We start from the raw sequence: 12,241 nt of genomic DNA, 5'->3' as shown, positions 1-12,241 counted from the left end.
TCAGAAGCACACCATAACCCGCCCAATTTGTACTCTCTAATGGCTTTGTTATTTCCTCCTAATTTGCTATGTAGGAGGCAGGAGGATACTTGCAGAATATGGTGTGATTGTCCCTAGGAGTTCCACTTTTCAGTTGCTATTTTTGTTTCAATCTTTTTTTTTGCCTGAATAATGCATTTGGGTTCATATTAACAGTAATACATATTGTATAGATGCACTAAACATACTCAGTGAGCTATTTTTGTACTTTTCAGTCTCTCAATGAAATTAATCTATCTTCTTTAAACTTAACCTAGAATTTCAAGATTATCAATACTTGTATTTTAATGCAGCTGTCTTCCGGGAATCTGTTTAAAAATGCAAAGAAAGCTGAAAAGCCTGAAAAAAGCAGTAGTGCTGGCTTGAAATTTTTGGCATTACAATCCTTTGCCCATTTCTGTTGTTATTGTGTAAATTAGTTACGGATCCTCACGTTTTTTGGTGAAGGTGCACACACTGCTGCATTGCACGTTGCTGCAGAAACTAGATTAGGACAGTTACTGCTCTAAAAGAGACTGGATTCATGTGTTCTGCTAACTCTATTTGTATTACTTGGTAAGTGCAGAATTTTAAGAAAAGAATTCTTCTCCTGTAAAGAAAAAAAAACATGTAAATCCACAGCCCCAAAATACTTGTTAGTAACAAAATTTCATCCCCTCTACTTATTTTATTCAGTTACTGCATTATTATTACTACAGAGTTACTCCACAGTTCAACTCTACAGTTGCCATTTCCACTATGCATAATCTTACTTGAGTCCAATTTAGCTATTGTGCAATCTAAGTACCTAAAGAACAAATGGCTGCCTGTGCCAGAGAAACACAATAATCTGAAACGCCTTACCATTTAAGGATAATAGCAGCTGTATATTTCAGCATTTGCTGTATTATGTATATTCACTAATTTCCACTATACACCTTTTCTACAGGTTTTTTATTAAAGTCTGTCTCCATTGGATATTCTGCATACAGTACCTTCTTGGAACTATGATATTTATTGACTACAAATTGCTACATAAATAATGATAATTTGTACCACTTGAGTAATACTATTCATATTGCTGTCTTAAGAGACATGACCAAGAACATCCCCAAAACTTATTCTTTTATTCATCTGCATTATGTTATTCATTAGTTTAGACACACAAAAAAAACCAACAACAAAGCCTTCTTTGAAATTTGCTGTATGCTTCTATCTTTTCATTGAATGAGAAAACTAAAGGCAACACACATACCAATTATTGTCATACTAATTACTGATACTTAATAACTTAAGATGTAATTATATTTTTACAAGACTGCAATGGAAACATTTACTCTAATTAAATGATGGAATCATGCAGAAGAGCCAATCATCCTTTTGCTTGAAAGGAAGCACTTGGGTTTACACTCCTAGCTTTTATGCTCCATGCTTTGCTAAGGCTTAGTAATGAGAAAGCAGGGTAGGTTTTTTAATACATGCAATGAAATGTTATTCATTTGCATTTGTAAACTCACTACCACCTCAAAAGAGTGATTTGGTGACAACAAACATATCTATGGTATGCTTAAAAAGAAATATTTACAAGTATTTGCTGACTTCTCATGCACCAAGGAAGGGAATAACTATCAAGTATTTGTAGATTATTGTGTTAGCCATAAAATAAAAACCTAGAAAAAGAACACTCAGTATATGTGTTAAGTGCATCACATGCATACCCGCCCATATGCAGTAATAATGCCACATGTCATTATCTGCCTTACGTATTCAGTTCACCCAGCGTGTAAGCAGCAGATGGCCATGAAATTTCTAGGTAATATCTTGTAGGCAGTAAGTGGCTTTAGCTCCGATAGTTTATATAAACTCTTCAACACAAGAATATGAAATATAGAAATTTTGTTAAATCTGAGCCTGAATATCCAGTTGAAAACAGGTTTAGAATGGCTCAGTAACCAAAAGATTGAAATTAGGTAGTGCTGCTAGTTTACAGTATCCCATTTCTGAGGAAAAGGATTGGAATTACAGTGGGTCACAAGCTCCGTTAACAACAGTAACATGCTATTAAAGCAAGCTATTAAACAAGCAAAGTGTACTGGGGATGTACACATGAATAAACATATTTAAGACAAGAAATAATTCTTCTCTATTCAGCTTATTTTATGCATCCAGTTTAGACACCATGTTTTAGTTAAGTTGTGAACCAGTTGAGAAAAGTCAGAGGTCTCTCTTTTGGGAAAAAATTGAAAGGCTGAGGGACGACATGAGTTACATCTTTAAATATGTAAACACACTACAGAGAAGGAAGTGTAACAGACCAAACTGCAGTAAGGGAGAACTAGGTTTGACATTGTGAAAGAGTTTGTGATGGCCAGGCTAGTCACGCATCATCACCAATAGCCATCTAAGGTCACAGGAACAAGAGAAAATTTCAGTCAGTAATAGCTACCTCTGCACTACTTTCCAGAAATTCATTCATTCTTGACTTCCATTGGCTAGTTGAACTAGCCAGAGCCCATAAATTTTAGTAATAATGCTGCTCTTTTCCTCCTAAATGTGAATTTATCATCAAACATGAAGAAAGTACCTTACACTAAACTGAAATAAAGATGTATCTAAGATAAAACTGTATGTAAAATGCTAGAATACTTTTTCCCACAGCTTTTTGATACTGTCATAAATATAGCTGATGCTATTTTTTTTCCTTCATAGATTTACTGTAATTCAGCATAATAACAGCTTGTATTACATGCCACTTGTTACTTGCTATCCTTTAAGTACTTACTAACCACTCAACCAGATTTCATCTCTTCTTCGTTTCAGCTCAAGCCAGTTCTGAATGGCAGACACCAGCCCTGAAGACAGAAGAACCCTTTCAGCACCCAAAATAAAACAGCTATTTTAGGTAGACAAGCTAGAAGCAATAGTAGGGAGAACAGTAAAAGTGTGAATGAATTAGTGTTAGGACTATGAAGATAATGAAGCCTATATAGCAAAAAAGGAAAGCTTTTCACCCAGAAACACCCGAGGGAAAGAGGAATGATTTCAATGCAGTGACAAGAAACTATAATCAACTAGAAGAAATTGGACATAAGACACATCAGTTACTTCAAAAAAAATTCTCCCATTCAGTGGCACAATTGCCTTTTCCAAAGCCTCGAACTGTAGCATGAATACATTTAAAAAATGACAAAGTGTCTTCTCCAGCTCAGATTAGTACAAGTGAGGTACTTTGTGAAAGCAGTGTATCAGCTTTGAACCTACGACTTTGTTTTTCTCCAGAACTGAAACTCAGCTGTTCAGTGAATTCTGGAGAAAGAGACCTTTTTCCAGGGAAGTGCCCCAACACACAAGAGGGCCAAGATAGAAATAAGATGGTTAAATAATTGAAAGCATTTACTAATTTTAATTATTTTTATGCTGGTTGATTTTTCCCTTATTAATGCGTACATTGTTAAATGAGAAGCAGCTTTCTTGGTATCTGTTCACCAGTTTCACATTCTCCCTCTACGTCTTCAGAACCCCCTTCTCAGAAATCAGTTTACATGTTGGGAAAAGGTGACTGACACCAATCCATAAAGTAGTCTTAAGGTGTTACAGATATCACTGTGTGAAAGCGTCTCAGCTGTTAAATTACTTTCTATATTGTAGGTCTAATGATTAAAAAAATGCATTACATTTCTCCACTCAGTAAGAGGAATGTGATTATTCCCTAGTAAGAGGTAACACTGCAAAATCCTTCAGGTATCTGCGTAATATGCAAACATTGAAATAATAGTGTTCTGAACTATGAAATAATGTTAATAAACGTTTGACTTCCTTGTTTTTATGCTGGAGTACATTTTTACAGATTATTTGTAAGAATAAAGTACTGATCCACAGTGTTGGAACTAGCTGTGTTTAAATGGCTCCCATGGTTCATAAGAGACAAAAATAGCAGCTGGCCTCAAGTTACCTTGTGTATGCTGCTTTAGTCTACGCTCACTTTCCCAACACTTACACTGTAGTTTTATACAAATTCTAAGTAAAACATGATTCTCACACTAGTCAGGAAGAATTCCTACAATTGTTAAGGATTCCCACCCACACGAGATGCTGCTATATAAGACATGGTAGAAATCAAGTCTTCCTGTGCAGTAATTTTATAACTGCTTACTTACAGAGAAGAGGTGTTTTATAATGAAGCCCAAATTGTATGAAATATTTCTTTAAGTTAAAGAATATTTATACCAGTTATTTATTAAAAAAACCCGCATAATATTCTCCCCAGTCGCTCAGTGCATGCGAAGCATGGCAAACACCTTTGAAAAAATACTGCCGTGATGGTTGCAAGAACAAAGTAAAACGTCAGCAAGTAGAGCAAAAGATCCCGAAGAGCTGCATTACTTACTTTTCAGCTAACTGCAGTGCGGTTAGGGATACAAAATACAGAGAAGAGAAAGAGTTTAACTCTATGCTAACTGCAGATGGCAACCCCGAGATGGATGCGGATCCTGGGTCTCGCAGAAGCTGCATGCAGCATACGGCAGGTGCCGAAGCGGCCATTTAAACGCCAACAACCTTTCTAAACCACAGCTCAGCCCGTCGACAGCTCTCTCCGAGACGCTCCCAGGCTACGCACACGCAGGTCGGCGCCTCGGTACTCGCTGGAGAGGCGAGACCTCGGCCACCCAGGCGCTCCGGGCCCCGCCGGACAACGCCGCCCGCCCCAGCCCGCCCCGCGGCTGCCGCAGCCGGGCGGGGCTCCCCGCCGGCAGGGGGCGACAGCACCCACCTCAACGGCGACCGCCCGCCCGCCGGCGTCCCCGCGTTCTCCCCGGGTTGCCCCCAGGTTGGTGGCCCCAGGTTGGTGGCCCCCAGGCTGTCGTCGTCCCCAGGTTGGGGGCCCCCAGGCTGTCGTCGTCCCCAGGTTGGGGGCCCCCAGGCTGTCGTCCCCAGCCCCCCCGACCGCACCGACCGTCCACACCACCGCACAGACCGGCAACACCTGTCCGGGCAGAGCACCACCGCTGCAGAACAGGGCTAACAGAGTAACGACCACGGGGGGCTGATGAGAAAGAAGAACCCCAAACCAAACCACCCCTCGCTTTTCGGTACCTTGCTCGTAATTTGCGCTCACCACGGATCGATAGCTTTCATGACTAGTCCCATCTCCGTTCTTTTGCGTTGGCACCTACGCCTTTCCCATGTGCCAGACGGACTACTGCTGTTAGTGGAAAGGCAATCTCCTTTTCGTGCCTGTTCATAAAGTAACTAGCAACAAACACGCAGTGGTTCGCCACGGCTCAAGAGGTTCTTCAAATGAACTTTGTAAAACCTGTCATGAGCTAAGGAAACTGTCCATCTGAATTTTTAAGCATGTCTTAATCACGGCATAGTAATGTCTCATCTTGGGAATTAAAAAATGGAAGTAACACACCACCCTCCCTGCCTAACAGAAGCAGGACATCAGCCATGTTGTAAAGCAATGTCATATTAGCAAACAAGTCGTTAAATTGGAAGGCAACAGAGGATTATGTGGGGAAGCCCATTCCAGCAGTCCCCGATGGCTGGATAGCAGCCTCCCTGCCTGCTCCAAGCTGACACACTCTGGCAGGGGAGCACGCCAAGATGAGGCGATGACTTACTTCACACAAAAAGCATTCCTCAAGCCAACTAAAATACATTTGTGATTCCTCATGGACACGATCCTCCAGGAAGGAGCCCTTTGGCAGGACTTGACTGAATCATTTCTCAGCTCAATACTTCACTTTCAGTATTTCAAAACTGGCATTTTTCTCTGCACTACCCCGGCTTTACCAGGACTAAAACTTTTAGTATATATATTCTCTCTCTCTCTCTCCCCCCCCCCCCCCTCTCTCCACACACACACACTATACTAACTTTTAGTATACCACTACTAATAATACTGCACATTTTAGAACACCTTGACTGAAGTCATCTGAAATGTTTATTACCTTCAGACGAATGTTGTCCTATGGAAAATGTAGTATAATAATAATAATGATGATGATGATGATGATGATGTATAAAATAGCTCAGGGAGCCACACAGCACAAAACAAATGGCTCTGATCTTGCCTCCCAGCTTGCTGGAGACCAGGAACTTCTGCACCTGCAACTCATGCTGATCAGAGGACTTTGAACACACCCACCTACACCCAGCTGTCCTTGCAGGAGCATAGAGAAGTTGTCATTCTTCCAAGTGTGAGTACTTCTAGTGCCTACAACTCACCTTCAACATGTCCTTTATATAGGTCATATACAGAAACTCCAGATCTACAAAGTTCACAGACATTTATGCATACCACAAAGTTCACAGACATTTATGCACACCACACAAACTTATGCCCCAAAACTTAGCAGCAAAGTTGAGGGTTTGAGGATCCATCACAGGCTGAGAAAGTTTGAAATACACAAAGCCTCGTGGTTCTGTCAGTTGAGTTCCCCAGATACTGGTATGCGCTCTGAGATAAATCCAGATTTGTTCCAGTTATGATAGAGCTAACACAGAACACGCAGAAGCCCTCCTGCAATCTACAACCATTCTCCTGCCCTCTTCAAGGTCTAAATACCAAGCGGTCTTAGAAAAAGATCGCAACTTTGACCTCACCCTCCACAAGACAGGGCTAGAGAAGCCCCTCACCCTGTAACTTCTCAGTTGCATGCTCTGCTGAACAATAGCAACAAAAATCACAGATAAACAGACATTCTACTGTAGAACTTGACACACGAGTTAAGATGTGGAAAAGTGACAATTCCCACTACCCCAGTAGAGCCCTCCAGTGCCAAACTGTGGAAACCCAGAGATGAGGCACTTCAGCCCGACCCTCAAACCTACGTGGTACAGAAGCCACCAATAGCCATAAGCAGCATCAGCCACTCATTAGGTAAAGCACAGCTAAACTCCAAGACAAAGCAATCACTGGAAGTCTTTCGTTTAGAAGCTCGACATTCAACTTTGCAAGAAGTGTCTCTTGCTTTGAATTCCTAGGAAAGCACTTTTTAATGTGAACTGTCATAAAAGCATCCCATTTGGCTTTAAAGCCGTTAACAGTTACTGTTTTACTAATGCAATCGCAGGCGTTTCTGAAGCACTACTTCAGTTCAGCACCAGATCTCCTTCCAATCAACTGCCAAGCAATATTTACAGCTTTGTACTAATCAAATATATGAAACTTGTTAGGGGAGTGGAACCAGACTTTATGTCTGGGTTTTTAGTGAGGTCAAGTGTACAGTACAGAGCCAGACCAATACTGAAACACCCTAAATCAAGCAATGATCTTACTGTGCTTGGAATTGACCATTAACAAGTGAGCGAAGAAAACCCTGATGCTTCAACTCATGAACCTCTGGATGGGAGATGGTGGTGAGAGATGCAAAGAAATCTTCTACAAATCCAATCCAGCCCTATGTAAATCCAGTCCAATCCAATCCAAATACCACTTCTCAGATGCGTTCAGTGAATACGCATCACTGCCAGATGGATTAACAGTAGCTTCACTCCTGCTAGCCACTACACTGGGCACCCATCAACTACATACAGGAGGGGCTACAAGCCATATTTAATTCTGCCATAAATTTACTGACACTAGCAACGATGCAGCAGACCTTTTAGCTCTTTTATTTTCAGGGGTTTACTGCCCAGTTCGAAAGCATGGCAAGATGAACTTATTTGGAAAGAGCTTCAGGTTCCTGGCATAAGAAGCATTCATATGGAAAAATATTGCCAGATAAAAACAGTTGCCAGCCAATATGCTGACCACATGGATCACTTCTGAAAGGCTACAGCATTCCACAAGTGGCTTTTTTGCAGCATTAGAAATAATAAACAAACTCAGACTGCCAAAATTCTGTATGTACGCGTGTTTTGGCATTTCATCAGCAGGGTCTCAGAGCACAGGAGTTCCACTATACAACTGCCTCTGATGTGGTCTGATTTGGAGTACTGAACTCAAGGCTGGAATTGCACTCTGAAATCCAGTCCTTAATCTGTAAAGATCTCATTTAAAGATCTACTTAAAAGACAGTTTTTTATTTCCATACACCTTGAAAACATAATCCCACAACTTTAAAATTTAGTTACCACCACTCGATTCTTGTCTTAAATTGTACAGAGTACAATCAGAGAGTAGGTTCCCTTCCTATACGCATTCCTAATTAACAAATATATTGCTGGACTATATAGTCCCAAACTACAAAGCCATACCACATGGATAATGCAATGCTTTCTTTAGGACTCAAATTCTCTTTTAGACAAGGTGGGAAATAATTAGTAATAGTTCTGCTTTTTAGAGGTTTTTTGATTTGATTTCATTGGGTTTTTTCACAGGAGGAGGAAAGAAAGAAAAAAATAAAATATATTTAAGAATGATTTAAACAACTAAAAATAGCATACATTGGAACAAGAAAGGAAACCTTCAAAAAGAAAAATGCATTTGGGCACGGCAAGCTTTTTTCATGAGGTGGTAAAGGGATTTGCATCTTGAACCTGCAGAACCTATTCCAAGGGATCCTGCGTCACATCTTTTAAGTTAATTTCACTTCATTGGAAAACATGGGTTATTACTGTACCACTTTCAGTATTTCAGAAACACAGAAACCAGAGAGATATGGAAGTACAAGACTGCTTACAGTTAGAAAGAGACATCTCTCTTACAAGTAGAGTTTACTGACATGGTTATTACTGAAAGAAAAAACACAGACGAAGATGTTATTTCCAACTGCAGTCTAAGTAGACTGAAACACATTTTGCCTTCATTCCACATATTGAGTTCACCCTGGTAACATGAGTTCTGTGCAGCCCTTTCTGCCAAGAATACCCCACTGTAGGAATGACTATCTAAACACATGGTCCTAGCGACAGCAACCAACAGATGAAGAAACATGTAGTATTCTTAATAGCATAGATATGTTACACAGAAAGCATCAAGTGTTTCTCAAATCTGTTGGTATAAAAAGAGACTGTGAAAGAGATGAACATTGTGATTATCTGCACTGATCCTCCACTTAACTCGGAGCCCGACTTCTCACTTCAGTTTACTCCAAAACTAACTGGTAGTTGTTTGAAACCACTAACACACAGAATGGCCCAGTGCTCTGCACCAAGAAGCAGCAGCAAAACAAACAAAACACAACAAAACAAAAAAAGTACATTTCCAGATATTTTAGGCAGAAGAAAAGGTATCTAGGGGATGACTCTGTGCAAATCCTCCACTTCAAGGCTCCACATATTCTTATGAACGGGGTTTTCAGAAAGATCTGTCATCTTTATTGCTCGAAGAATAGGCTCAGGACTGCAGGAGCGCACCACACCCATCACCATTACATACTTCCCTAAAAAAAACAAGCAAGCACGAAATTTAATTAACCTTTGTATTTTCATTTTATTTTTAATTCAGAAAGCAAAATATTTAAAACCAAGTAGTTATAGTTTGAATTAAAGCTGCCAATACTTCCAAGAAATCTCAAGGAACTAAGATTGCTAAAACTAAATTTCAGAAAAAGGCTTCATTATCTATACGGCCATTTTTACAGCAATTTTACTAGATTTTCACATACAATAAGAGTCAAAACCAGCACACAATTCCTCCTTCTGCTGTGTAAGTGGAGGGAGGACAATTCAGAAGACTCAAAATTAAGCAGTGTGACTACTTCGTACCACAATTCCTGCAGTCCAGCACTTCTCCAGTTGAATTAACAGTACTGGTGAAGGAAAAAAGAAAAAGAAAAAGAAAGAGAAAAAGAAAAAGAAAGAAAAAAAAAGAAAAAGAAAAAGGAAAAATCCCTATCCTCGTTCCTCGACTCACAGCTCTTCTGAGCAGCTGATCAAACCCCGGTTTGATCAAACATTTCCAGAAACTGTGGAGAACTGAAAACAGGCCCTATCCTTATTGGAACTCACAGGGGAAGACAGCACAAGCCTTTGTACTGACAGCCACAAAGACGCTCCCCTGCCGCAGCACACGCTGCTCCTTCTGCGACTGCTACAGCAGCGCAGCTTTTTCGGGATGCCCCTTTTATGAATGCTCGCGTATGTAAAAGCGTGTCCTCCGCGCAGCTGCGCAAGCTCAGACACATACTCGACGCAGAGGCAAGAACCACCCCTAAGGCTCCGTGTAGCCAGTGGGCAAGCAGGCCTGCCCCAGCAGGCGCTCTGCCGAATTCCTTTCCACGCGGGGAGGGAAAGCGCTCCCCACACCCCGCGGGCCGCTCAGCGCCACCCCCAGCCCCCGGTACCTGCGCTGAGGCAGGGCCGCCCTTTGGGCACCTCCTCCACCCCCAGCACGGTGAAGGGGCCGCTGTCGTCCTGCAGCCGGGCCGAGCCGCCGCGGGCGCCGCCGCGCTCCACCTCCAGCACGGTGCCCTGCATCCACACGGCCTGCAGGCGCAACGGCGCCCGGCCCGCCTCCGCCCGGCTCAACAGCCACGTCCCGCCGTCGCCCCGCACCGCCCCCCGCAGCTGGGCGGCCAGCACCTTCACCGGCGGCCCCGGCGCGGCCCCGGCCATGCGAGTCGCACCGGCAGGCCGCCGCCAACCGAGGGCGGCCCCGAGGCGGCCGAGCGGAGGCCGGTGCCCCGCGGCGCGCAGCCGCTGAGGGGAAAGGCGGGAAGGGGCGCGCGGCTCGGCCCGCCCCGCCCCAGCGGCAGACGGCGGCGGGCCCCGGCGCCGCCACCTGAGGCGAGGGGAGGGGAGGGGAGGGGATGGCCGCGCCGCGGCGCCGCCGCCGCCGCCGGGGAGGGCCGGGGGAAGGCGGGGACCGGCCCCGGAGCCCGGCGGCAGGCCTCGGGGCGCGGAGGCAGCGGCGGAGGGACCGGCCCACTGCCTTTCCAGTAAAGCTAGGGCGCAGCAGCCCCCCTGCTTGTGCGGGGCCGTCGCGCCGCGCCGCGCCGCTTCGCTTCAGCGTCCCGCGAGGAGCGGCGTTCGCAGGAACTCCGCCGTGTTTCTGCCGGGCCGGTCCCCGCCACCGCCGCTCCCTCAGCGGTGAACCGCTCACCTGGCGAGGGCAGAGGGAGCGCAAACACCCTGTTCTGCAGAACTGGGCACGCCGCCTCACACAACCAGCACACCCGCTGCCGAGTTTCCTGCGTTAAACCAAACCCGGCTTCCACGGAAAGTACTCGGCACAGGTGTGATACGCTTGGTGCAAGTCGGGGACAAGTGAAGTTACTCCCGGGTGGTCCCCCCGATCCCAACACGCCACCCGTGCACAGCTGCTCCAGTGGCTGTCATTTGTGACCGGAGGAAAAAAGCGTGCCATGCACCAGGCAGCTGGGGGCCAGCACCCGCCTCTTCCACCGGTGATAATCTATTAAGAGCCTCACCCGAGTTTTGGGACAGCTGGTTCTCATTTCACCTGAATCCAGTTCGGGATCGGCTCCTTCATGTGCAAAACCTAGCGTAAAATCTGAGTCAATGGTTTGGTTTGAGCAGAAAATACCCTTTGCTGTGTCTCAACTTGTCTGAGCAAACTCGTCCTGCAGACTGGTTTATGGGCTTTGCTCCCAGCCCCGGGTTACACCAGCGTAAGACTTGCCCGCACCTCCTCCCAGGCTGTTGGAGCCATCCCAGATAGTTTTCCATGGTATTCCTTCACTACTTAGCAAGAAATGATCCCTTGATATTTACTGTTTTGTTGACGAAGATCCTCCAGTTTCGTGAGAAAAAACCAAAATGCACATGCTGATTTTCTCAGGGATGCTTTCAGGGTACCTTTTTATTGTATATACTTATGTGGAAATCTGTGGAGCATAATGCACTGAAAGTACAGGCAGCTTTAAGCTGGGACGCTTTAATTCCAAGGGCCTTAGGGATTTATTTGCTGTCTGTTTATATTACAGACAAGCTAATTCGCTTTGCCGCAATCTGAAATCCTTTAAATGTTATGGTTTGCTTTGGGTGGGTGGGTGGATTGACATTTCATTTAGAAAATAAGCCAAGAAATAAGCTAATGGAAAAACAGGAGGATGGAACAAAGCAAAAGAAAAGAATCAGGAAAACCAAGGGGGTGGATTCCTCAATTTCACCAGTTCTGTTACCTACAGAACTGTAAAACCGGTAAAAATGCACAGAGAACTGATTCGCCTGTAGTCATTCTTCTTTAAAGCAGATTTTGTTCTCCATTAAAATAGCCAGTGACTTTATTTAAAAAATCCAGTTTTGTTTTGAGTAGCAAAATACATCAAAAGACCTTTTTTTCCTACTCACCCATCATGCTATGGATTAT

General features: G+C 43.9%; 2 protein-coding genes across 2 annotated transcripts in view; one reads left to right on the top strand and one right to left on the bottom strand.

Annotated features, from left to right (window-relative positions):
• LOC126034221 (uncharacterized) overlaps positions 1-4,398 on the top strand; it is a 104,622-nt gene extending 100,224 nt beyond the window's left edge. The window contains exon 74 of the mRNA XM_049791672.1: positions 2,839-4,398. Coding sequence (XP_049647629.1) covers positions 2,839-2,854 — 16 coding nt within the window. The 3' untranslated portion in view covers positions 2,855-4,398. The remainder of the gene's footprint in view (positions 1-2,838) is intronic.
• A 3,635-nt stretch (positions 4,399-8,033) lies between these two features.
• On the bottom strand, positions 8,034-10,620 carry RMI2 (RecQ mediated genome instability 2). Its single transcript, XM_049835420.1, has 2 exons — positions 10,254-10,620; positions 8,034-9,350 (listed from the first exon to the last, which is right to left on the bottom strand). Exons 1-2 carry the CDS (start codon positions 10,522-10,524, stop codon positions 9,202-9,204), a joined length of 420 nt encoding a protein of 139 aa, XP_049691377.1. The 5' UTR covers positions 10,525-10,620; the 3' UTR covers positions 8,034-9,201.
• Between the last annotated feature and the right edge of the window lie 1,621 nt (positions 10,621-12,241).

Source organism: Accipiter gentilis, chromosome 33 (genome assembly GCF_929443795.1).
Source record: "Accipiter gentilis chromosome 33, bAccGen1.1, whole genome shotgun sequence".
Taxonomy (NCBI): Eukaryota; Metazoa; Chordata; class Aves; order Accipitriformes; family Accipitridae; genus Astur; species Astur gentilis.
The sequence above is the reverse complement of the archived record's forward strand: the minus strand, read 5'-3'. Positions and strand labels throughout refer to the sequence as shown.

Bases quoted from the DNA above. Each gene is read 5' to 3' on its own strand.
- RMI2 (XM_049835420.1), bottom strand. From the start codon at position 10,524: ATGGCCGGGGCCGCGCCGGGGCCGCCGGTGAAGGTGCTGGCCGCCCAG. The intron at 9,351-10,253 runs GTACCGGGGGCT...TGTTTTTTTTAG, and splicing joins GCGGCCCTGCCTCAGCGCAG to GGAAGTATGTAATGGTGATG.